General features: G+C 53.9%; 1 protein-coding gene across 1 annotated transcript; it reads left to right on the forward strand.

Moving 5' to 3' along the window:
• Nucleotides 1-1,364: 1,364 nt before the first annotated feature.
• WTIP (WT1 interacting protein) lies at nucleotides 1,365-23,349 on the forward strand. Its single transcript, XM_032390597.1, has 8 exons — nucleotides 1,365-2,034; nucleotides 7,298-7,399; nucleotides 16,108-16,175; nucleotides 16,333-16,395; nucleotides 16,560-16,690; nucleotides 17,514-17,565; nucleotides 18,391-18,459; nucleotides 21,556-23,349. The coding sequence occupies exons 1-8, from the start codon at nucleotides 1,365-1,367 to the stop codon at nucleotides 21,694-21,696; spliced, it is 1,296 nt and encodes a 431-aa protein (XP_032246488.1). The 3' UTR covers nucleotides 21,697-23,349.
• Nucleotides 23,350-26,133: the final 2,784 nt, after the last annotated feature.

Consider the following 26,133-nt stretch of genomic DNA (forward strand, 5'->3'; position numbering starts at 1 on the left):
CACCGTGGGCACCTTCCTGAAATTCTCTGAGCAGAAGGGGGTGCCTCCAAAGAGACAAAACCCTTCCACTCAAGTCGTTTTCCTGAATCCACCAGGTCATGGCAGATAACGGTTTGCTTTTCCCTACAAGCTGTTTGAAATATACACGGACTTTGTCGCTTGTATTTTGGGGGACAAAGCCCTAGTTACCTGTCGTTCACCGCCCCTCCCTCCCAGTGTGGTTCCCAAGGCCCCACCGTGTCCCAGTACCTGTGGCAGCCCAAGTGCTTTCAGGAGCCTCCTTGGTGCCTCACCCGAGCCCCTGAAGGCAGGTGCTGGAAAAAGGGGGTGTCCTCGCAGCTCTTCGTGACTGCCTGTCTGGGTGGCCACATCTGGGGCTCACCGGTCCACCGGCTTAGCCTGAGGCCTGCTTCCGGCCTGGCCTGGCCTTGGGGGCCTGCGCACAGCGACCAGGCGGGAGGACCAGTCCCCAACCAACCCCGGCTTCCAGCACTCGGCGCCTTCCCCACCAGGCAGTCCACCCCCCGCCCCGCGACCCCGAGGCGCAGCCTCATGGCTCCGGGGCGGGCTGGGGGGACCGGGGGGTCACTCGAGGTCCTGGGCGGCCCATCTGCACGAGACGCACAGTGTCCTCCCGGGTCCTGGAGCGGGAGCAGCGCTTCTGCCCCGGGCTGAACTAGTCCGGCCCAGCGCCTGAAACCCTGGCGGCGCTGGTTAGTAAGATGGGAGGATGTGGGGACCGTTTGTCAACTGCTCGTATTTCTTACTCCGGCCGGGACCCGGGGAGCCGCCTCCAGCTCAGCCCGCGGGAATCCGGGACCTTTCCAGAGGCCCGACGGCCCTGGCGCACGGCGGCGCCCGCCTCGGTCCGCCGCGCCACTGCCGCCGCTTCGGCCCCCGAGGCCGGCTCTCGGCTGCACGCCCCGGCGTCCCGGCCCAGCCTCCGCGCCCCTCCAAGCGCCCGGCGAAGCGCGGCCACCGCCGCTCCGCCGCCGCCGCCGCCGCCGCCGCCGCCGCCGCCACTCCCCCACATTCCAGAGGCCGCAGCGCCGTCTCCTTCCTCGCATTCCTGCCCCCACAAAGGAGTCCCTCCGCCCCCCGCGCGGCCGCCGGGAGGAGGGGGCGCGGCCCGGCGCCTCCGAGCGCGCATTCCTCCGCCGCGCGCGCCACTCAGCGGAGCGCCGCGGCCCCCGGACCGCGCGTGGCCGGCGGAGCGACCCCGGCCCGGCGCCGGCCCCGCCCCGCCACGCGCCCAGGGGTCCCGGGGCGGGCTCCGGGCTTGGGGCGGACGATGCGGCGGCGCGGCCGGAGCGGCGGCGGGAAGCGGAGGCGGAGGTGACGCGCCGGGGCCGGCGGGCCGGGCCATGCAGCGCTCCCGGGCGGCCGCGGACGAGGCGGCCCTGCTCCTGGCCGGGCTGGCCCTGCGGGAGCTGGAGGCGGGCGGCGACTCTCCAGGCCGGGGTCGGCGGGGGCCGCGGCCCGGGCCGGGAGACGAGGCGGCGCAGGCGCTGGGCCGCAGAGGGAAGGGCGGCGGCGGCGGCGGCGGCCCCGAGGCCGGGCCGGACGGACTGAGCCGTGGGGAGCGAGGCCCGCGGCGCGCGGCGGCCCCCGAGCTCAGCGCGCAGCCTGCGGGCAGCCCCCGGGCCAGCCTGGCGGGCTCCGACGGCGGCGGCGGCAGCGCCCGCTCCAGCGGCATCAGCCTGGGCTACGACCAGCGCCACGGCAGCCCGCGCTCCGGCCGCTCGGACCCGCGCCCCGGCCCCGGGCCGCCGTCGGTGGGCAGCGCCCGCTCCAGCGTGTCCAGTCTCGGCTCCCGCGGCTCGGCCGGCGCCTACGCCGACCTGCTCCTGCCCGGCGCCGGCCCCGCGCCGACTCGCTCCCCGGAGCCTGCGGGGCCGGCCCCCTTCCCTCTGCCTTCGCTGCAGCTGCCCGCGGGCCGAGAGGGCGGCCCGAGCGCGGCGGAGCGGCGGCTGGAGGCGCTGACCCGCGAGCTGGAGCGGGCGCTGGAGGCGCGCACGGCGCGGGACTACTTCGGTGAGCGAGCCCGGCCGCGCCGCCCTCCGCGCCCGGCCCGAGCCCCCCGGCGCCGTCGGGGTGGGCCGCGCGGAGAAAAGCGTGTCTCGGAGGGGCCGGGCGGGGTGGGGGGGTGAGTGCGCGCCGCAGGGTCCGAGGTTTATTTAGAGCGGCGACTTCGCCTGTGAGTCTCCGGCCGAGGAAGGGGTTCTGGCCAAGTGAGTTGCTGCACTCACTGTTCTTCACTTGAGGAACCAGCCATGTCGGCCGGCGGAATTAGCCGTTTTCGGATCATTTCTTCTTCATCCTTAGCGCTTGCCTCTGCTCATGCTGCATTGCGCTTTGTGATCGGCAGTGCAGGACCCCGCCGTGCTGGTGTTCCCGTAACCCCCAGCAGTGTGGGGAGTGGACAGGAGCAGGGAGGTGGACTGGGCCAGGTACCACAGGACCCTCCTGACCCGAAGCTTTGGTAATGGCAGTGACGGGGGGCAGAGTGTGTGAGGGAGGGGAAGCCCACCCTGAGGTGTAAGGGGGCCAAGCCGGTCACACTGGGCTGTCCTCGCTCTGGGCTGTGCAGCGTATATGGGCTGTTTGCAAAGGGAGTCCTGCTTCGCAGCAGTTGCAAAGCGCACCAGTCTCTTGACAGCCTCTGTTTCCCGGTCTGACCCTGGCCTCCCCATCCCTAAAGTTCTTTGGATAACTCGTAGGACTCTTAACTGCGGTCCCTCCCTCCCTTACGGATAAATGATAAATAAGGAGGAAGGCGGAGGCACCTGGCTTTGAGCGGGCGGGGGTGGGAGTGCTTATCTTGCCCAGCAGGACGGAGGCTGCCCAGGGGTTTGTATCTTTCATGCATTCATTCCAGCCAGCAGCAGCTCAGGACCGCCCTGAACTGGATCCTGAGGGAGGAGGAGGCTGTATGTGACAGACTAGGTGGGGGCATTCCGGGCAGGAGGAAGAATGTGGGCCAAGGGAGGCGAGTAAGGATGTGCTTTGTTCCACTCTGCGCCCAGGGTGACAACCTGGGAGGGCTCAGGTGTTCAAGGGAGTGTCTGGGCCACAGGGTCGGTCTGCCTTTGGGAGGGGGCTCGTCCGGAAGGGTTTCAGGCCCATCTGGAGAGTTGGGGTGAGAATGTGTGGTTTGGTAGGTCTTGCGGCTGCCAGTCGGGTGGCCTGGGAGCGCAGAGATGGGTCAGGAAGCTGTTGCCTCTCCTGCTGGGCAGGTGCCAGGAGCCGAAGCTGCGGTGGTCTTCTTAAGAAAACGACTCCTGTGCTCTCTCCAGGCGAGACTGCCTGTGTCCTGTCCCCCTGCACTGCAGGGCCCAGGGCAGGGTGGGTTCTGTGAGCCTCCGCAGCTGCTCATGGCTCTTTGTGTGAAGCTGAGGTGGCCAGACCCAAGCAGGTAGTGGGAGAGTGAAGAGCTGAAGCTGGTGGGTCATCCTTTCTAAAGGGGCCCATGGGAGCCACCGAGGAGTGGGAGGCGAGGGATGGTGGGTCTTCTTTTTTCCAAGGGAAACCAGATCTAGGTAACATTTTCCTAATTTATAAAAATATGGGCAACTATCTGCTTGAATTGCTGATAACTTAGTGCTGATAATTTGAGTTTGGGGAGCTCTAAAAAGGGGCAGTTTCATCCAATTCAACTTGAATAATGCATAGTTCTGCAAAAGGAAGTCGGCAGGTAGCATGAGCCCAAAAGGGCTGTCTCCGTGTGTTTCTTCCTCTTTGTGCCATCCCCCCTCCTCCTTGGCCCTGACACTTGCTGACCTCCTGGTCCCTCTCTCCGTTCATTGACATCTTTGGAACGTTCCCATGTCTCCTCACCAAGTTCCGCCGCCCTTAGCCAGCCAACAGCCTCGGGCTTCCAGAACCTTTTTTTTTTCCCCCAGAACCTCTAACTTTGGTGACCTCCCTCCCTTCTTTGGAGCCACCTCCTCCCAGGGCCACACCCTGTTTTTCCTTCCTCAGGCGGTCTTCAGTTCTGATTGCCACCTGGTCTCACTCTCTGGTTCCTCGAATCCCCTCTGCCCTGCAGACCCCTGACTCCGAATCAGTGCCCCAGCACCCTTTTGCTGTTATACCGGGGGTGGGAGGTGGGGTGATGGTCTTGACCCCCTGTGATCTTCTGGACACCACCCATCGCCCTAAGCCTTGGTCCGTTCCCTCTTTTATTCCCTCAACAATCTTCCTGTCCCTCTGGCTCCTGCGCTTGCTTTCGACTTTGCGGAGAAAGTTGAGGTCCGCAGTTGCAGGCTGCCTTTTACCTCAGGGTGTCAAGTCCACGTCCAGAGCTGAGGACCACAGTCATTTCCCCTCCAGCCCCCAACTCCTCCACCTTCGGCTTTCCTCTTTCCACTGGCCCTTTTTCTTTGGTTATAAGGATATACAAAGCGTCTTCCATTAAAAAGAAAAGAAAAGAAACAAGGCGAGGAAGAAGCAAACCCACCCTTGTATGGCCACAAAGGCTCGCTGCATGCTCACCCTTCCCGCTTGGAGTCTCCCCTCAGCTGTCTGTCTCCCCTCATGGGACTGAGCCGACTCTTGCACAGGACCCTGGTGACACCCAAGCCCAGCCGGTGTTTGCCAGGCCTTGGCCTCTCACTGTTACATCCCACAGGTGGAGTCCGCTCTCTCCGAAATGCTGTACTCCCTGAATTTTGTGTGGACTCCGTGCTCCTGGTTCTCTTTCTTCAGTGTCTTTTTATTAAAGTGATGCAAGCACGTATTTAGAAAAAAAAAAGCAAAAAGAAGCAAAAATGAATCATACAGAGTCATAGCCTCCCCTCTTGTCCCGCCTCCCGTCCTGCTTCCCACGGGGCGACTGACTTCCACTCTTCACCACGGATTCTGGTAACTTAGGAAAGTGACAAGGTCAGGTGTTCGGAGTAGATGGACAAGGCTAAGGGGGAGGCGGTTGGTCATTTTCACTTTAGAAAGATGAGTCTAGCAGCAGTTTGCCGGATGGACTGTTGGGCCGGGCGTTGAGGACGCTCTTGAAATGGCCTTTGGGATGAGAATTGGTGACGTTGAATCAGGCCAGTGGAAGTGAGGGGAAGGGAATGAAGTGGCAATTAGGGAACAGAGGAGCTGAGATTCAGCGTTGGAGGTGACAAAGAGAGGGTAGACCTAGATGCTCCCTGAAACCCAGCTACGCGCAAGTGCTGTTGCCCGAGCCGGAACCCGGAGGCAAGAGCAGTTTTGTGGGAAATCCAGAGCTCTGTTCCGGACCTGCAGTGGTCTGGGGCCAGCTGGGAGGTGGATCCGTGACTCAGGGGAGAGGTCTGGGCTGGGGCAGAGCGCCAGGAGCCCTCGGCAGGGGGTGAGGCGTTGAGCCGTGGGTGGGACCCCCGGGAGCCCGGGTACAGCCACCCGTGGAGACCTGCGGGCCTGGTGTGTTTGGCGTCTGCATGTGCAAAACGTGTAAGTTAGTAATTCATTTCAGGGTGGAAAGCTTTCACATACAAATCTAGATTGCTAGCTTCTTTTGAAAATTTTGACCCCTTAGCAACTCTGGGCCTGCGTTCCCACCCAGTAGTCATCCACAGCCGAGGCTCTGTTCTCCATTCACCTGGGTCCCCCTCAGCTGCCTTGACGTGTCTGCCTGGTTTTGAGGGCATCCGAGCTGGCCCTCCCTCCCCTGGGGAGGCCGAGGCATGGGAGGCCCAGGACAGTGCAGGGAGCTCCCACTAGGGCTGGGATGGGAGAAGAACCAGAAAGCTAGGTGTGGGTCAGATCCTGGAAAGGAAAAAGGAGGAGCCGGTCCACCTCTAGAGCAGGGTCAGGACGGAAAGCCCAGAGGTCTGCACAGTCAGGAGACGAATGAGTGTGGACTGAGCTTTCTTGACTTGGGGCAGCGCTGATGGGCGAGAGGCTCAGCGTGGTTAAATGCTAACGAGAGAAATCTGGGAGAAAGCAGGAGAGAGAGAGGGTAAGGGCAGCATGTCCTGGAGCAGCCAGCAGACTTAGGGTCTAGAAGCCCATCTTCATGCCCTGGGGGGTGTGGGAGACCCTGGGTAACTGAAGGGGACTTCCGGGCTGGCGGCCCACGTTCTGGGTCCCTGGCATTGCTTTTCACCCTTTTCCTTACCTCCCCTTCCCTACCTGCTGGGCACTGTGCTGCTAGGGGTGGTCCTCGATTCCATTCAGGAGTCCCAGATGCTTGCATGGCACCTTCCTCCCTGATTTCTTCTAGACCTTAGCTCAAATGCCAGCCTGTCACTGGGGCCTTCTCCTTCATCATCCTATTTAAAACTCACACACTCAGATACTCAGTCAGCCCTGTTTCCCTCCATAGCACTTATTTACCTGTTGTCATCTGTCCCCCTCCACGGGCGCAGAGGCTCCTTGAGGCTGGGGACTTTCTTGGTGCATGGCAGAATCTCCAGCACCTCAGCCGTGGGCATGTGGCAGCGCAGCAAGTCGACCGACGTGCTGGTTAAACAAGAGAATAGATTCACCTGCTCCAGATGAGGAAAGCAGGGCTGGTGGTTGGGGGGGGGGGGCGTTCAGTGACCCTGCCCTGGTTGTGCCTGTGTGCTCTTTATTCTTTCTGGCTCAGAGACAGTGGAAAGGATTTTGTGTCAACCCAAGAACAGGTCACTGGTGAAGGGGCTCAGAATGACTTTCTAGTATTAACATGTCATTAATAGGGGAGCTTGGGTGGCTCAGTCGGTTAAGCATCTGCCTTTGGCTCAGGTCATGACCCTGGGGTCCTGGGATCGAGCCCCGCATTGGGCTCCTTGCTCAGCGGAGAGCCTGCTTCTCCCTCTCCCTCTGCTGCTCCCCCTGCTTGTTCTTTCTCTCTCTCAAATAAATAAATAAATTCTTAAAAAAAGAAAAGATTATTTATTGAGAGAGAGAGAGAGCATGCGCACGAGCGCATGGGAGCAGGGGGAAGGGCAGAGGGAGAGGGAGAATCTCAAGCAGGCTCTGCACTGAGCACGGAGCCCAACGTGGGGCTCGATCTCACCATCCTGAGATCACGACCTGAGCCGAAACCAAGAGTCAGACGCTTAACCGACTGAGCCACCCAGGCGCCCCGCGTGTCATGAACATTTTGCTGGCAAGGACGGTGTTGGTGAGCCCAGACTCTGTGCTGGGTGCTCTCCTTACCTCTTTGAATCCTCACACAACCACGAGCACAAAACCCAGGGTACCCGTATTGTTCCCACGTCAGCCGTTAGTAACCGAGCGGCGGAGGCCTTGGCAGGTTCGTTCGCCCAAGGTCGGCAGCGTCAGGACAGTCCTGGTGCTGAGCTCGGCTCTCTCCTGCCTCTCCCCTTAGGCATCTGCATCCAGTGTGGGCTTGGCATCTACGGAGCAAGGCAGGCGTGCCAGGCGATGGGGAGCCTGTACCACACAGATTGCTTCACCTGCGACTCCTGTGGTGGGTAACCTCTTCCTTGGCCCTCTTGCACCACGGACCCCCTTGCGCCTCAGTCCCAAGCAGACGGGCCACCAGCTCTGGCCCAGGTGGAGAGTGGAGGAGGCTGAGTTGTAGCCCCTTTCCTTCCGGGCCTGGACTGTTTGGGAGGCCCAGGCCCCTGGGGGGTCTGCTGGGCCCCGGGGAGGGAGGTGTGGAACCAGGGAGGAGAGGTTCCTGGCCATAGGGAAGGGCTGCCCCTGGGGCCCTCGGCGCTGGGGCCTCCGTCCTGTGCAGGCTGCTGAGGTCTCCTGGCTGCCTGGGTGTGGGGCTGATACTTCTTTTCCCTGCAATTTACGTTTTGTCCCAATTTGACACACAGTATAAACTATAAATGTTATAATGTAACTAGACAGAGTTCTAAAAAGAAAAAAGTAGCTATTACCCAATCAGCCTAATAAATCTACACTCAATTCTACTACCGTTCCTTCAGGCTTTGTCCCCAAGTAAATGTCTTTCATTTATTTATACAAGCATTTTAATATTTTATTTTATACAAGTGTAATTCGTGCACAGTGTTAAGTCAGGTAGACCCGAGAAGCTATTTTTGCAATAGCAAAAAGCCGCTCATCTTTCCACTCCTGGTCCCATTCCCCAGCAGCAACCGCTTGGTATTTTTTTAGCAATTTCTAGAATCTAGTAGACACCTTCGAATCTGTAACAAGCATACACTGCTCTTTTTTCTTTTAAGATTTTATTTATTTATTTATTTATTTATTTAGCGCAAGCAGGGATGTGTCCCTTTTAGCCTTACTTTTGTTATGACAGATGAGGAACAGGTTCTTACACTGCCCGTTTCTCTTGCCCGTTTTCTCAGTGTACTCCCATCATAAATTGCAGTTAAGTCAGTCAACCAGGTTTATGTTACTTTGACTATTTAAAAATTCACTGCAGAGCCAAAAATTATACTGTGATTACATCCCCCCCCACCTTTTTTTTTCCCCCTTATAGTCTTTTACTTTTCCTGGAGTTTTTTCTTTCTTTTTTTAACCTTTTTTCCCCCTTGTATTGGCTTGTTTCATCATATCTTCACTCCCCTCCCCACCCCCCGAGGCTCCATTATATAAGGCTTCCTACTGAATTTCCATTGGAAGCCTCGTCAGTCTGAGTTGGTTGTCCTCTGGACCCCTGTGGAGTGCCCATTCTGTGTCTTCCCATGTATACTCCATGAATTGAATCCACTATTTCCTGGAAGCTTTTAGCTGGGCATGACAGAGAAGCTGCTGAGCAGGCTTAAACTTGGAAAATATTTTTTGGCTTAATGAACTGGGAGCCCAGAGATAGGGCTGGTTCAGGTTGGGATTGATCTAGTGCCTCAGGTCCTATGAGTAGCTTGGCTGGGTTTCCCTTCGGTTTGGCTTTTTCCTTAGGGCAACTTCTCTTATGGTGGTGAAATGTCTGAGACTTCTATGATACCCCACTAGTCTGGAGGAAGAGGGGGCATCTCTTCTAGTTATGTTTTTAGAAACTTCTTTCCCAGAAAGCACCTAGCAAATATCTTTTTGTATGTCATTGGCCAGAGCATCTCACACATCCATTCCTGAACCAGTTTCTTGAGTGGTGGGGAGGGCTATGATTGACTGACTTGCCTGAGTCTCTGAATAATACCGTAATAAGGGAAGAGGAGTTATCTTTATACTAGTCAAGCCCATCCATGGATAATGGGAGTGGATTCAGGTTTCCCTTGAATGAACCAGGTTGTCTGAGGTAAGGTTGGATACTGAACAACTTGGAGGAGAAGGAAGGAATCAAAGCTGTGAAGCGCTGCCTACAAGATTTTGCTATCGTTCTCTCGGAAAGGGCACATGGGAGGTCAGTGTTCTGAATTCTGCTATGTCTGAAATGCCTTTATTCTACCCTCATACTAGATTTGGAATCGATTTCCAAATTTGAAACAATTTTCACTCAACCTTTTATTTTTTTAGAGATTTTATTTTTAAGTAATCTCTACATCCAACATGGGGCTTGAGGCTACAACCCTGAGATTAAGAGTCCTACTCCCCGAGGGCTAAGCCAGCCAGGCACCCCTCCCTCAGCATTTTGAAGTCATGGTTTCATCTTCCAGCAGTCACTGTCGCGGCTACATTCTGATGCCATCCTGATTCGCGTTTGTGTGTGTGTGATCCAGGTTTTCCTTTGGGGAGCTCTTGGGAGGAGGACTGTCATGTTGCACAAATCCTGGCTATAATGGTCTCTGGAAATGGCCGTGTTCTGCACACGGTGGCGCCATTTACGTAGATATAACGCAGTGGTGCTTCTGACGTCGTACAATACAGAAGCCTGACTTAGGATATCTGATTTGTGTTTGGTGTAGGCTTTTAGCCATTGTGGGTGCACTGGGCACACACAGAACCCTCTAGGACTGGAGACTTGCCCCCTCAGTTCTGGGAATTTTTTTTTTTTTTGGTACTATTTATTTTATTCCCGTCTTTTTTCCTCCGGAACTGAATTCACCAGTGTTTTATCAAGATAATGCATTCTGTCCAAGTTGAGTTTATTTGAAGAATCCTAGGGTGGATTCACATTAAAAAATTCATTAATGTAGGCGCGCCTGGCTGGCTCAGTCAATAGAGCATGCGACTCTTTTTTTTTTTTTTAAGATTTCATTTATGTATTTGAGAGAGAGAGCTAGTGAGAGAGAGCATGAACAGGGGGGAGGGAAAGGGAGAAGCAGACTCCCCATTGAGCAGGGAGCCCAATGCGGGGTTTGATCCCAAGGCCCTGGGATCATGACCTGAGCTGAAGGCAGAGGCTTCAATGACTGAGCCTGGACCCAGGTGCCCCTGAAGATTCAGGTCTTTTATCAATTTGGGGAAGATCTCAGCTATTTCATTTTCAAAAGTTGCTTCTCTCCCATTCTATTATTTATTTCTAGAATTCAAATTAGGAGTATTAGACTTTCTCATTCTTTTGTGTCTTTTTTTTTTTTTTTAAAGATTGTATTTATTTATTTGAAAGAGAGAGAATAAGCGGAGGGGGGAGGGGTTGGGCAGAGGGAAAGGGAGAAGCGGGCTCCCTGCTCAGAGCCAGATGTGGGACTCCGTCCCAGGACCCTGGGATCATGACCTGAGCTTAACCAGCTGAGCCACCCAGGTGCCCCTCTATTGTGTCTCTTAATCTCTTCCTCTCATATTATCCATTTCTCTGTCTCCCATTCTGTTTAATTTCCTCAGATCTGTCTTCCAGAAACTAGAATCCAGATCATTCATTTTCTTCTCTTCAGCTGTGTTTAATCTCCTTTTGAACTCTTTCATTGAGTTTTTCATTTCATTGATTGGATTTTTTTTTTTTTTCTAGAAGTTCTCTTTGGTTCTTTTTTCAAATCTGCCTCAACACTTCTGATAGTGTCTTGCTTTTTATCAAGATTGAAAATATATGAAGAGTGTAAAACATACTAATCTTGAGTGTATTACAGCTTGATACATTTGTACCTGTCTGTGTGCCCATGTAATCACCATTCAGATCAAGGTATAGAACATTTCCATCACCCCAGAAGATTACCTTATGTCCCTTCCAGTCATCAGTGCATGACTTTTAAGCTGTACTGATGATCACCATAATTTGGTGATTATAAATAAAACTGTTGTATTGTGTCTATGTCCCCTGACAGATCTTTATACTTATTTTTCTTTCCTTTTTTTTTAAAGATTTTATTTATTTATTTTTTTAAAGATTTTTTATTTATTTATTTTGACAGAGAGAGACAGCGAGAGAGGGAACACAAGCAGGGGGAGTGGGAGGGGGAGAAGCAGGCTTCTCGCGGAGCAGGGAGCCCGATGCGGGGCTGGATCCCAGGACCCCGGGATCATGACCTGAGCCGAAGGCAGACACTTAACGACTGAGCCACCCAGGCGCCCCTATTAGTGAGATTTTAATGGGAATTTCTCTGATGAGTAGTGGAGACTCATATACCTTTTTATGTCTGTTGGCCATTTGAATGCCTTTGTTTGTAAAATGACTGTTGAAGTCTTTTGCCCATTTCTAAATTGGGTTGTTTGACTTTTATTGATTTGTAGGAGTTCTGCATGCATCTTGGATACCGAGTTCTGTGTTGGATATATGTGTTGTAAATTCTTTTCCTAACCTATTCTTGCTTCATTACCTTCTTAATGATGTCTTCTGATGAAGAGAAATTCTTAGTGAAGTCCAATTTATCTTTGTTTGTTTTCAGTTACCGCTTTTAACGTCCTGTCCAAGAAGTCTTTGTAGTCTCAGGTTTTGGACATCTGTTTTTATTTTGTAAGCATATTAAATACTCGTATTCTGTATCCAATAATCCTAATATCTAATGTCTTTGAAGTCCTACTTCAATTGTTTATTGTTTCTCCTCACTCTTGGCCATGATACCTTATTTCTTCACATGTTTTCATCATTTTTGATTGTGGAGGTCTGTCTGTGGGAATTGGGTGAGGTCTGTGTAGAGGGGGATTTTCCCAGGGCGTATTTTCAAACTTTAGTAAGAAAAGTTTTAAACTTGAATGGGGGCAAAATTGTTTTTCTCTTATGAGTATTTTGACTCATGGACTTTTTTTCATGACATGTTTTGCAATACAGTCCTTACTCTTTTTGATGCACAAATTTGGCCAGAGGAGGTCCTTTTGGGTTGGTCCCTGTGCCCTTTTGGCAAGTCTCCATCAGTCTTCGAGCACTTCTTTACTGTGGCACAAAATGTTTCAAGTTTATCTTTGTGTGTGTGTGTAACTGAGTTCCATTTACAGGTGGTACAGCAAACAGATCTTAAGTATGTAGTTCCAAGACTTTGGATACATGTATATGTTTATGTATCTCACACCCCTAACAAGGATACAGAAAAATTTAAACACCCTAGGAACTCTATAATCTTGCCCTTTTTTAGTTGATGCCCAGTATTTCCCATCACATCTGCCCAATCAGTGTTCTGATTTCTACCACCATAGATTAGTTTTGTCTCTCCTAGAACTTCATATAAGTGAAGTCGTAGATTATATACTATTTTGTGGCTGATTTTTTTTTTTTTTTTTTTGCTAAACGTGTTATTTTTTTTTAAGTCCCTGTATCTTTTTTAAATGATTTTATTTATTTATTTATTTATTTATTTTAAAAACTTTTATTTATTTATTTGACACAGAGAGAGCACAAGTAGGGGCAGTGGGAGAGGGAGAAGCAGGCTCCCCGCCAAGCAGGGAGCCCGATGCGGGGCTCGATCCCAGGACCCTGGGATCATGACCCGAGCCAAAGGCAGACGCTTAATGACTGAGCCACCCAGGCACTCCTACAGATTTTATTTTTAAGTAATCTCTACACCCAACGTGGGGCTCACGCTTAGCCCCAAGATCAAGAGTCGCCAGCTAGGCGCCCCTAATCCACATATTATTAGTAGCTCACTCCTTTTTATTGCCGAGTAGGATTTTATTGTATGAATCTACCACAAGTTGTGGTAGATTCACACACTGATAGATTGTGCTGTGAACATTCTCGTATAGGTCATTTGTGGACAAATGTTTTCATTTCTCTCTCGGGTAAATTCCAAGGAGTGGAATTTCTGGGTCATAGGCTAAGTGTATGTTTAACTTCGTAAGATATTGCCATACTTTTCCAAAGGGGTTGTGCCATTTTCATACTCCCACTAGAAATGTTAGGGATGTATTATTCTACATGTTTGCCAACAATTGGCATTTTCATCTTTTTAATTTTAGCCATTCTAATGGATGTGAAGTGGTATCTTGTGGTTTTAATTTGCATTTCCCTGATGACTAATAAGGTTGAGCTGCTTTTTCTCTGCTTCTTGGCCATTTATATCTTCTTTTATGAAGTCTGTTCAGGTCTTTGGCTCAGCTTTTGAATTGAGAGTTACTTTAAGTCTTTTATTATTTAGTTGTAGGAACATATATATTCTGAGTACAAATCCTTCTCAGATGTATGTTTTGTGAATATTTTCTCATAGTACTTTTTTTTTTTAAGTGGGCTCCAAGCCCAGCATGGAGCCCAGTGGGCTTGAACTCATGACCCTGAGATCAAGACCTGAGTTGAGATTAAGAGTCGGACAACAACTGACTGAGCCACCCAGGTGCCCCTATTTTCTTCTTTCTTTCTTTCTTTCTTTCTTTCTTTCTTTCTTTCTTTCTTTCTTTCTTTCTTTCTTTCTTTCTCTCTCTCTCTCTCTCTCTCCCTTTCTTTCTTTCTTTCTTTCTTCCTTTCTTTCTTTCAAGATTTTATTTATTTATTTGACAGAGAGAGACAGCGAAAGAGGGAACACAAGCAGGGGGAGTAGGAGAGGGAGAAGCAGGCCTCCCGCTGAGCAGGGAGCCCGATGCGGGGCTCGATCCCAGGACCCTGGGATCATGACCTGAGCCGAAGGCAGACGCTTAATGACTGAGCCACCCAGGCATCCCGCCCCTATTTTCTTATAGATAATTTAAAAATATATTTAATGATATCTGTATCTATCTATATATTTTTAAGTTTATTTATTTTTTTTAATAATCTCTATACCTAATGTGGGGCTTGAACTCACAACCCGGAGATCAAAAGTCACATGCTCCACTGACTGAGCCAGCCAGGTGCCTCTTAGGTTTCTCATTTTTATGTTTAGGTTGATAACCCACTTCATATTATACTTTTTTTTTTTTTAAGATTTTATTTATTCATTTGAGCGCAAGAGTGTGAGAGAGAGAGCACGAGCTGGGAGGGGGGATGTGGCAGAGGGAGAGGGACAAGCAGACTCCCCGCTGAGCAGGGAGCCCGACATGGGGCTCATTCTCAGGACCCCGAGATCATGACCTGAGCCAAAGTCGGACATATAACCGACTGAGCCACCCAGGCGCCCCTCATAATATACTTTTGTGTATAGTGTGAGGTGAGGAATTGAGTTTCATTTTTGTTCCGTATTTCTTTTTTTTTCTCCACTTGTCACAGCACCATGTGCTGAAAAGAGTTTGCTTTTCCACTTGTGTGTTTATTGAAATATTTATGGGCCTATTTTTGCACTCTTCTGTTTCACTGATCTTTCTGTCTTTCCTTACCCCAGTGTTACACGGTCTTGATTACTTGAAGTCTTCAGATAGGTAGTGTAAGTCTTCCAGCATTGTTGATCTTTTGCAAGATTATTTGGCTATTCTAGGTTCTTTGTATTTTTATATAAATTTTAGAATTGGAAGTCAGCCCTCAACACAAGGGTTTGAAAGAAGAAGAAACAAACAAATTAGAATTGGCATGTCAGTTTCCACAAAAAAAATAAGAATGCTGGGATCTTAATTGCGTGGCATTGAAGTTTAGATCAATTTGGGGAGAACTGACATCAGGATGTTTGAAGCCATGAAGATGATTGTCAAGGACTGAGATTTTTCTCCCTACTTGTAAGCTGACATGTTTATCTGCCACTGTTTCGCTGATGCTGACTGAAGACACGAGCCCCCTGGGGCAGAGGCTTATAGCGCTGCAGACAGGATGAGCTTCACCTCTGAATCACGCTGCATGCCCTCGAGTCCCGCAGGGGTGCTGCAGAGGGGCCCCGGTGGGTGCTGCACATGTAGTAGGTCTGTGTCAAGGCTAGGGAACCCTGAACTGAGGGAACCCTGATGTTTTATAATGGGCAGTCAGCAAAGCTCTCTGACCCTTGTTTCTGAGGAACACATTCTCTGTATTATAATGGACAGGAGACAAAACCTGCTTTCTACTTCAGAGGGAGAGAAGCTAGCTCTGTCTTCTAAGCAGTGTGTTTCACAAATGTCCTCGGGGAGGTAATTCAGAACGAACGCTGCCGGTCCTCGGTAAGATGGGCAGAAATGTGAGAGTCTCAGCAGAGAGCGGTCTTCCAGCAGTATAACGCTCTCTTTACGGAGGTCTTTTGAAATTTCTCTCAGCCAAGTCTGGTTTGGCAGGGTGAGGGTCACACAACGTCTTTTATTAAATTTATCCCTCAGTATTTTGCAGGGCTTTTGGGATGCTATTAGGAATGCAGTTTTAAAAATTCCAAGTTCATTTTCCCACCATTTGTTATTGCAATATACAAAGATACTTGGTTTTCACCTTCTGACCACCTATCCTAGAACCCTGATAAACTCATTTATTAGTTCTTTTTTTTTTTTTTAATTTTTAAATAGATTTTATTTATATATTTGACAGAGAGAGACACAGCGAGAGAGGGAACACAAGCAGGGGGAATGGGAGAGGGAGAAGCAGGCTTCCTGACGAGCAGGGATCCCGATGTGGGGCTCGATCCCAGGACCCTGGGATCATGACCCGAGCTGAAGGCAGACGCTTAACGACTGAGCCACCCAGGCGCCCCTCATTTATTAGTTCTAGTAGGGTTTTTTTTTTTAAGATTTTATTTATTTACTTGAGAGAGCACTAGAGAAAGTAAGCATGAGTAGGGGTAAGAGGGAGAGGGAGAAGCAGGCTCCCCACTGAGCAGGGATCCCGATGCGGGGCTCGATCCCAGGACCCAGGATCATGACCTGAGCTGAAGGCAGATGCTTAACCGACTGAGCCACCCAGGCACCCCGTGTTCTGTTTAATTAAAAAAAAAAAATTATTATTAGCACAGTAATAACCTAATATTAAAGGGAAATGTTAAAATTTGCCCATGATCTGCTTCTCATCTGTTGGAGGCGAGTCCTGAGAAATGGAAACAGGGGCCCCATCCCCGGGTTCCACTGGCCCATGGACCCCCTTCTCGATCCTCGTCCTTGCAGGCAGACGACTTCGAGGGAAGGCGTTCTACAACGTGGGTGAGAAAGTCTACTGCCAGGAGGACTTCCTGGTGAGTCAGAGCTGGGTGCCCGACCGGCGCCATGGGTGGGAGCAGGGGAGGCAACCCTCCTGCTTCACATGGAGGCCTGGGGCCAGGAGGCAGGTGCCGGCTGGGCAGCCAGGGCCCCTTTGTCACATGACCTTCCGGATCCTCTGTCCCCTCTCAGTACTCCGGGTTCCAGCAAACAGCTGACAAGTGTAGCGTGTGTGGACACCTCATCATGGAGATGGTGAGAACCTCCCCCAGACTCCTGGAGCCCCTCTGCCACGGGTGGTCTTAGGACCCACCCTTTCACCTGTTGCAGACCTGCCAAGGGCTCAGAACCAGAGCCTCTTCTGGGGGCTGTGCTGAGCCTTCCATCTGCACTGACCCTTCAGTGCCTCCCACCCCCAGATCCTGCAGGCCCTTGGGAAGTCCTACCACCCAGGCTGTTTCCGGTGCTCAGTGTGCAACGAGTGCCTGGACGGGGTGCCCTTCACCGTGGACGTGGAGAACAACATCTACTGCGTCAGAGACTATCACACGTGAGTAGCCAGCGTGGGGGCAGGGGGGGGGCAGGTGGGACTCCCGCCGTGTCTCCTGCCTCCCCCGGAAGCAGTTTTCCAACTGGCCTGTCTGTCTTCTCTCCATTCTTGGCCTTGCCACTTCCAGCCTCCCCTGGTGTGGGGGCAAGGCATGGATCTCTGCCTTGAGCCCTCTCTTGCATGATTCAGCCACCAGCCGTCTCTTTCCTCTCCTTGCCTTTGCCTGCATGTTCCCCCTCCTAGTGGGGGCGGGAGGACTCGCCTGGCTGCCCCACCCACATCTGCCTCTCTGCTCCCAGTGGCAGGCTAGGCCTCTTCCGCCTGGGGTGGGGGCTTGGGGTCTCTGCGGCCATCCTTTCCCTGCCTGTCTGGTATCGCTGTGATGAGCAGCCAATCCTTTCTCCCCTGCTGGGGCTCCAGGCCCGGCCCTCTGAGCTCTGGTCCCGTGCTACTGCCTTGCATGGGGTGGGTGCCCTGCACAGATCCCTGGAACTCCGTGTGCAGCCAGGCTTTGCAGGGGTCTCGGCGAGGGGAGGCCCAAACCTGGACATTAGGGGATAGGGAACTCACAGGGAGTGTGAGGGAGAGGGGAGGGAGAACCTGAAGCCATCCTGGAGGAGGTGATGGGGTGGATGTGAATTGGGGAGCCAGATAAAAGGCCAAGAAGGCACCACAGAGGCGGCGCCCAGCCCAGTGTGTCCACACAAGGAAAGGGGTCCTGATGCTTGGGCCATGTCAAGGGGCTACTGTGGGTGGGTCTGCCTCGCCGCCCTTGGCCTCTCGCCACTCAGCTGGTCACTTCTGGTTTCCTTTATTCCTCCAGGGTTTTTGCACCAAAATGTGCCTCCTGTGCCCGTCCTATCCTCCCTGCACAGGTAGGAACCACTCACTGGGTGCCAGATCAGGTGCCTGGCCCAGCCCGGCCTCAGCCTGCTTCTGCTCAGGTTGGCCCCAGGTCTTGGGAGGGATGACAGATGCTCCTGTCCCATATCCCTCAGGCCCATAAGTGCCCACGAGTCCCTGCATGAGTTAGAAATGGTGGCCCTCAGCTTCATTGCCCATGGACAGAAGGATCACTCCCAGGGTCTGTCAGCGGTGCAGGGTGAGGTGGTGGGGGGAGCAGGCGAGGGAAGGATGCAGTCCGGGCAGGAGACATCCTCGGGTGGGGTGGCTCTCGGCATCGGATAAGGCCTCAGGATAAGTCCACACGCCTCAGCTGGTATAGCCTTATGTCCCCAGCTCCTGCCAACTTCTCGTGACTCAAAACAACATAGTCACCTTCGCATCTAAGCACATTCTGCTTCCACTGCCTAGAAATGCCTTTGTTACGGCCTCCTTGGGTAACTCATTCATTTTGCAAATCTTAGCTCGGGTGTCACTTTCTTCAGAAAGCTTTCCCTGATTCTCCAAGGCCTCCTATGTACCCTGGGGAAGCAGGCCTGGCCATGGTCTTTCCTGACTGCAAAGAATGGAACAGAACGTGTGTACACACATTGACACCCACGTGACCGCTCTCGCGGATGCGTGTGCATGCTGTCGTGAGGCGTAGCTGCGGGAGGATGTCCGGGCGTGTGTCCCGCCCATGGAAGCAGCAAAGTGGGCGTGAATGCACGTCTGCCGTGCCAAGACCGTGTTGTGTAGGTGTGTGCGCCTCAAACCCCAGTGTGCTGATTGCGTGCAAACCCCATCTCATCCTCCAGGGCTGTGAGACCACCATCCGTGTGGTGTCCATGGACAGAGACTACCACGTGGAGTGTTACCACTGTGAGGTGAGCCTGGGGCCCCCGGGAACGCTGGTGGCTGGGGCAGCCCCCCTCCACCTGCAGCTCCTTTTCTCTGTGTTCTGTGGGCCCACCTCCTCCTTTATGGTTCTGCCCCATTCGCCCCGCCCTCCCCCGGGAGCCCTCTCCCTTCTCCCCAAGATATGTTCTCAGCCCCTGTTTCCCATTCAGTCACCTATTTACTGAGGATTTACAGTGTGTGGGGTGCTGGGGGTGTACAGAGAATAAAAATAAGGAGTCCCCCCTCTTATGGCAGCGATGAGTGCTTGCGCAGTATCCATATAGGGTCACCATTGCTATCAAGGTGACTTGTCAGGGTACATAGGAGGCCTTGGAGATTCAGGGAAGGCTTTCTGGAGAAAGTGACACCCGAGCTAAGATTTGCAAAATGAATGAGTTACCCAAGGGGGCCGTAACAAAGGCATTTCTAGGCAGTGGAAGCAGAATGTGCTTAGGTGCGAAGGTGACTATGTTGTTTTGAGTCACGAGAAGTTGGCAGGAGCTGGGGACATAAGGCTAAACCAGCTGAGGCGTGTGGACTTATCCTGAGGATGGTGGAGAGTGATCGAGAAGGATGACACGATGGCATGACCATTTTTGGAAAGGGTGCTCTTTGCCATGCAGAGAATGAATAGAGGAAGAGGGCGTTGGCCTGGGGAGGCCGGTGGAGTCAAGGTTGTGGTCTTGGGTTCAGGGTAGAACACTGAGTTGTGTGATGGTCAGGTAGTTAAAAGGGACTGGACTTGGGCCATGACTGGACGGGGCAGTTTGGGGGTTAGGAGTTGTCCATTAGGGCTCCAGGAGAGAGTGAGGGCGAGAGGTGGAAGGGAGAGAGGCTCTCATTTGGCACACTGGGGACATCTGGGTGGAGATGTCCTTGGGGCAGCTAGATGTGCTGTCTCAAAGACCTGTCCTTGGGGCAGCTAGACGTGCTGGAATTCAAAGACTCTGGCTGCAAGTGTAGGAATTTGGGAGTCGTGGGCACACATAGCTCTCTCCTCTCTGATACTCTGCCCTGTGGTTTTTCATTGCCTTGGCCTCCCCAGATTCTCAACGCAGGGAGACCAGTGGGCCCTCTTTGGGCAGCCTGGACAGTCTCTTCAGGTAGTAAGTTGAGGCAGTTGTAGGGCTCACCTCACGAATCTCCCTTCTCTCAGAGATCACTGACTTGCCTCGTCTGTCGTCCGGGGTCTGAGAATCAGTGTTTCGTATCTTTTACCTGGTTTTTCATTGTTAAAGGTAGGATGGGAGATTCAGTCCTTGTTACTGTCATGTCTGGACACCTGAGTCTCATCATGAACATGTAGGTGAAGCCAGGGGAGTGAATGAAGTCTTCCAGAGAGAGCTGTGGGGGCAGGAGCGGGGGCTCAGGATAGCCCAAGGAACACCAATGTTTAGGGGGTGCATGGAGGCAAAGCAACCATACGGGGAGGCCGAGAATGAGTGAACGGAGGTAGGAGAGAAACTGAGAAAAGCACGTTGGGTTTAGGGCCCCAGTGAAAAGCGGTGTCCATGAGAAATCTTCAGTAGCAGTCAAGGGTCTGTTTGGAACCAGGTGGCCTCAGGTGGGGCAGGTGGCCCAGTGGGAACTGGGATCCTGCTGGGGGACCAGGGAAGGAGGAACAGAAGCCAGCATGGCCTATAGAAGGGCCACAGTGTCCCCTCTGACGTAACAGAGCATCCTGTCTGCTTCCTGGGGACGACCGCTAAGCACAGGGAAGGTTGATGCTGAGAGCCAACGAACAAGGTGAGCTTCAGGTGATGCACAGCCAGAGCCTCGGGGCTGCTGTCCCCAGGGAGACCCTTGGCCAGGAGTGAGGGTCTCCAGGCCCTTTTGCTCGGCCCCTCTCTGGAGCGTGGTGGTTAGTGGTGGGGCCCAGTCAGGGTCCGGTGGCAGGACAGGGACATTCCTGGAATGTGACTTGTGTGGAGCGGGGCAGGTGTTGGTCTCAGGGCCTTCGGGGAACAAATGTCAAAGCAGGTTAGCTCTAGATGTGGTGAGAGTGTGACCATAGGGGTCTCCTTGGGCTGGGGGGCAGAGGAAGGAAGAAGCTGGGCAGTTGGCCTTGCCCCAGTCCTGACAGTGCACCCTCCATGCTGCCCTTCCCGCTTCTTGCCAGTCATTTACCGAGGTCCAGTAAGAATCTCACCACTTGTTAACACAGAGACAATTAGCCTATAAAGTATACTGCAGTGGGAAAACGGTAAGGTACGGGACAGAAAACACAACTCCTTGTTTACTGATCTCTCCCGATTTTTCTCCTCCATCTCTTAAGGTGCTGGGGTCAGGTATCTGACCTACCCGCCTCCCCCCAGTCACCAGTGACCCTTGTGTGGTAGGATCCAGGAGACACTTCTCAGTTGTCACTGTCCTGACCTCTCGGTGGCTTTCTGCACGCTGACCCTCCCTCCGTGACTCTCTTCACTGTTTCTTTAGGACCATCCATTTTTGGTTTTCCTAATTTTTATTTTCCCCTCAAATCCCTCTGGCTCAGGTCTTCCTCTACTTTCCGCTTCATGTGGGAGCCTCTGCGGCTCAGCTGTGGGTCCGCTTCTCTTTTCTAGTTATCTGCACTCCCTGGGGAGACATAACCTGTTGTTTGTTGTTCGTTGAGATTTTATTTATTGCAGAGAGAAAGAGTGAGCAGGGGGAGGAGCAGAGGGAGAGGGACAGGCAGACTCCCCGCTGAGCGGGAGCCACACGCGGGGCTCCATCTCACCACCCTGAGATCATGACCTCAGCCAAAATCAAGAGTCGGAGGCTCAACTGACTGAGCCACCCCGGCGCCCTAATCGGTTGTTGTTAAAAGCCATCACATTTCTGGGCTGATGCCTCCGTGGACTGCCCAGCCCTCTTGCAGATTCCAGCAGATTCCAGGCTGGTGTCCCGCTACTTTGGGAGTCTAAGGGGCAGCTCCGGTTGGCTGTGGCCGACCCTGGGCTCCAGATCCCCCGCCCCCAAAGCCAAAGTCCTTCGGAAGTTGCGCGGGGGGGGGGGGGGGGGGGGGCAGAGATCCGCCCCACCCCATTACTCTCCTGTGCCCCCCTCGCTGACTCTGGGGTTGGGGCTGTGTTCTTCCCTAGGACTGCGGGCTGCAGCTGAGCGGGGAGGACGGACGCCGCTGCTACCCACTGGAGGGCCACCTGCTGTGCCGCCGCTGCCACCTGCGGCGCCTCCGGCCCGGCCCCCTTCCCTCACCTGCCGTGCACGTCACGGAGCTCTGAGCGCCGACGGGGAGCCCCGCTGGGGCCGCGCGTGCGTGTGCGTGCGTGTGCGTGTGCGTGTGTGAGAGAGCGCGCCCGGGCGGGATGGGTGACCAGGTCAGTGTCGCAGCTCCGTGTCCCGGGGGCGCGGCTGCCCCGCTTCCCCCCCCACCCCCCACATGCCACCGAGCTGTCGTCCGAGGGGCCGGCCCCGGGGCGGAGCTGCTTCTATTTATTCACCGTCTGTGCCTCCTCCGGCCGCTTCCTTCCTTCCCGGCCCTGCCCGGCCCCCCCCTCCCCGCCCCACGCCGGCCTTCCGTTCCCGGGCCCCTGCGCCCCGCGGCCTCGGGCCGGCTCCCAGACCGCGTGCAGGGGCGCGGGGTGCAGGGCCGCCTTCTCCCTTCCTCCCACTGGCCCCCCGTTTCCCGGTTCAGAAGGGGCCCTGTCTCAGACCTCTCCTGGGGGGGCAGGGGTGGTCTGGCAGGCGGGGGTTGGCGGAGGGCACGCGTGTTTGCGTGTCTCATAAGAGCCTTTGGTGGGTGGGAAGGGTGTCCTGTGCGGGTGGGGTCACAGGAGGGAGTGAAGAATGACACCCTTAGGGAGCGGGGGCCTGCCAGGGAGCCCTGCCTTTGGCCACAGTGGGATTTGGTCACCGGGATTCTGATGGGTGTTTTCAGCCACCATCCCGCCTGGGTCTCCCCATCCCTGGCTCCTGGCTTGGGGACCACCCCTCCCTCCGGCCTTCTCCGCTCGCCGTCCTTCAGCCTTGGGAAAAGAACCTTCTCACGCAAATTCCAGCCACAGGGCTCTCGGTCAAGAGGGACCACGAGGGGGCGCCCTGTCCGCGTGGCAGGGCGAACACCTGTTGCAGGAACGCTCTGTGTATCAGGCTCCACGACAAAAGCGTATGATTTGACTTAAATTAAGTTTGTCCTTTGAGAATATTTTCATTTTCTTTAAGAGAATATAGTTTTCTTCTAAAAACTTGGCCCACGGTTGTTATTTCTTAGACAAATTACACGAAACTCACAAATGTCCTATTGGGAGATCATATAGTTAGTTTTCAGGCAGTAAAAACGTTGTATTTTAACTATTTTTGTATAAATCCCTGTAAAATCTCAAAATATGTGTTTGCTTTTCAGACTTCGGAATAATGTGGGGTTTTGTGTCCGTGTCTGAAGAGCAGTGACCTAATGAAATGTGGTTTGGGGAAACGCAGATTAATTTTCTTTCCTGTTGTCCCACACCAGTGCACATCAGCACTGGGAAGCTGGGACATCTCAGCGATGGCTTATGTTGGATTTGTACCCGTGGGTGGCCCCTGCGGCAAGAGACCCCTAATCATGGTAACCCATCAGTGGGATATTTTGACTTAAGTCCATTTGCTCCTGAGTCACCAGTGAGCTGCTCCTGGCCACTGCTCTTGCCCTCCCCTGTTAGATGTGGTCTCTTTGCTTGTAGGATCACAGCCGGGGAAGCAAGGCTGTAGGAATCAGAACAGAACGTTGCCCCGGATTGCCTTTTGGGATTCATCGGAGAGGAAGTGGCAGCCATTGGGGGCCAGCTGGGCTGAGGCCTGGAGCTGGGGGGCTCCCCTGGTGGACTGAGGGGAGCAAGTACACGGGTAGTTTTGTGTTCACCAAGTATCTATTTAAATGCAGAGGTTGTCCTGGGATGGGGGAAGTGTGTGTTTTATTTCTTTCTTTCTTTTTTTTTTTTTTTAAAGATTTTATTTATTTGACAGAGACAGCAAGAGAGGGAACACAAGCAGGGGGAGTGGGAAAGGGAGAAGCAGGCTTCCTGCCGAGCAGAGAGCCCGATGCGGGGCTCGATCCCAGGATCCTGAGATCATGACCTGAGCCGAAGGCAGTCGCTTAACCAACTGAGCCACCCAGGCACCCCAAGTGTGTGTTTTCTGAGAAGGGGACTTCGATAAGATCAGGTGGCTTCTCAGAGGCGGTGATCGCAACGGGGCAAGAGAGAGTGCATTTCAGGAATGAGAGGCTGTTTCTGGCTTTCTCTTACTCCTGAGCTGGGTGGTTTTGCTTTCTAGCCAGTTACTGCAAAGCTTTCTTCTGGATGTCCTCTCTTTTTGCTTCTGACGTCAAAGCTGCTTTGCCCTTGGTTTCTCCTTGCTGCAAACTCAGCCCTTTTCTTTTCTCTGCCTTTGTGTGTGCTGTGGAGGTGGCCCCTGACCTCCCGGCCGTGGAGGTCACCACCCACACCTGCTCCAGCCTGGTTACAGCACCTCCCTAATCCAGCGGGAGGGAGTCATCACGTTGTGGAGCCCACTCCGAGTTCCTGGGTGATGCTTTGTTGAAAGTCAGGGGCAAGGGAATGCGTGGCCCTGGGGGGCAGTGGCCTCGTCTCGGGCCACACTTGGCTCTTTTTCTCTGGGCTCCAGGGCTCTGTGTTGCGTCAGTCAGGACTGGTGACCGCCACTGCCCCTCTTTCCGCAGAGCCTTCGCACACGCTGTTGGCTCTGCCTGGATCCGCTTTGCTTCCTGGTTAAATCGTTGAGCTCTCAGCCACAGGAATACATCAGGCTTCCAGGTATCACACGGCACCGAAAACCCGGAATCTGGGGTCCCTGCTCTCCAAGCTCATTTTCCCAAAGCAGCATCTTCCAGTCCGTTTTCAGGAGTTATGCTGACCTGATGGTTGTTGAGGCTGAGGGAGCCGTGTGAGAGCCAGACTCTGAGCCAGGTCGATTGCCCATGACCCTCCAGCCCTGGGTGCCAAAGCCACCTGCCCTCAGGATATCTCCCTGGATGTTGGCACCTGGTGGCACTAACTGCCTTTGATCACTGCTGTCCTTTGGTGTGTCATACTGATGTCTGTCTCCTCACTCGACGGTGTGCTCTCCGGGCCGGGGTCGGTCTGGGCCGTTCACTCTTGTCTCCACACTGCCCTGGCCTTTGGGATCTCAACTCAGGACCCCACTACCGCATTGGTTTGCAAGTCTGAGTGCAGCCTTAGTTGCCTGATGGAGGAGCCAGACGTGGGATGTAAAGTCCCAAGAATAGGGGTTTACACAGACACACATCAGGTGTGTGCAGGTGTGTCCCAGGCGGTACACTCCCAGGGGTGCCTGTGTGCTGGGGTGCCTGCCTAGACGCACAGACCTTTGAGTGCCGGGTCCCTGCTACGAGTGTGTGTGTGTGTGTGTGTGTGTGTGAGAGAGAGAGAGAGAGAGAATCCCTGAGATACTGAGAAAGATTGTGTGTGAGCGAGTGCATGTTTGAGAGAGAGCATGAGAGATTGATCAGGAGAGATGGTGAGAGAGAGAGAGACATTGTATGACAGATTGAGTGAGAGAATGGTGGGGAGCGAGACTGAGAAGGATATTGAGAGACAATGAGCAAAAGGGGGAGAGAGAAAGGGAGGGCGGTTGAATTAATGGAATGAGGCCAAGAGAAGCTGGTGTCCTTTCCCCACCTGTTCCTACAAAGTGGGGTGCCCCCAGAGCCAGGTGATTTGGAGGGCTCTCAGCCTCAGAGACCCTGTGGAGGCCAGCCCACAAACAGAAAAGGCCCAAATCCTGTATTTGACTATAGGCTCCCGGGTGTGTGTGTGTGTGTGTGTGTGTGTGTGTCTGCGATGGTGGGCTCTTGGAGGGTTCTGGGAGTGGGTCGTGGGCTTGGGGTGCCTTCACGGTCCTGAGGGAGCAGGGGATGGTGTTGACCCCTCCTGGTCAGTGATTCCTGCTGCTCTCTGGCCAGGAAACAAAGATGAGAGCGTGCTGAGCTGTACATGAACTTGAGTGCCTTCTGTGGGCTTGCTCTGGTGGGGCTAGAAGGGGTGGGCAGTTGGGGCAGTGTTCATGGGACCTGGGAGGGGCAGGGCATGGAAACCCACAGAAGCAGAATTCTGGAGAGCAGCGTGGGCCAAGGAATGACGTGGGGTCAGTGGGCCAGTCTGTGGTGCTAATGGGGAGAAGCAGTGACGCATGAGGCTTTGCTCACCACCAGCTTCTCCCACCTCAACCCGCATCTCGCCTCTAGTTAGCAGATGCTCCCCGGGAGGGGTGAGGGCTGCGGCAGCGGTGGGGGTAGGAGGAGGCTCCGCCTGCAGGGGCTCCAGCAGGGCCGTGGGTTGGGGTCTGAGGGCAGGTCCGGGAGTTTGCTGGTGACCTTTCAGCCAGGGCCGCTCTGGAGGACCTGGCCCTGCATGGTGTGTGGGTGTCGAGGCTCTGCGCACCCTGAGTGGGCGTGGGGGGGGTCCCTGGCTGGGGAGGGGTACACTCTCTGGCCGAGGTGGGGGGCTCGGAGACAGGAGGGGCCGCTGTGGCCCGGGTGGAGGTGGGGAAGCTGGTCCAGAGCCATCCGGGGAGGGATTCTGTGTGACAGTGTCTCCTGGGGTAGCAGGCCCATCCGGAGGCAGTGGGCACTCACCAGGTGCCTGGTTCCTGGAGACAGAGCGCAGGGAGGGTGTGGGGTCCCAGGGAACCTGGAGAAC

This window comes from Phoca vitulina, unplaced genomic scaffold, assembly GCF_004348235.1.
Source record: "Phoca vitulina isolate PV1807 unplaced genomic scaffold, GSC_HSeal_1.0 scaffold58, whole genome shotgun sequence".
In the NCBI taxonomy this organism is placed as follows: domain Eukaryota; kingdom Metazoa; phylum Chordata; class Mammalia; order Carnivora; family Phocidae; genus Phoca; species Phoca vitulina.

Bases quoted from the DNA above. Each gene is read 5' to 3' on its own strand.
- WTIP (XM_032390597.1), top strand. From the start codon at position 1,365: ATGCAGCGCTCCCGGGCGGCCGCGGACGAGGCGGCCCTGCTCCTGGCC. The intron at 2,035-7,297 runs GTGAGCGAGCCC...CTCTCCCCTTAG, and splicing joins CACGGCGCGGGACTACTTCG to GCATCTGCATCCAGTGTGGG. The intron at 18,460-21,555 runs GTGAGCCTGGGG...GTTCTTCCCTAG, and splicing joins TGGAGTGTTACCACTGTGAG to GACTGCGGGCTGCAGCTGAG.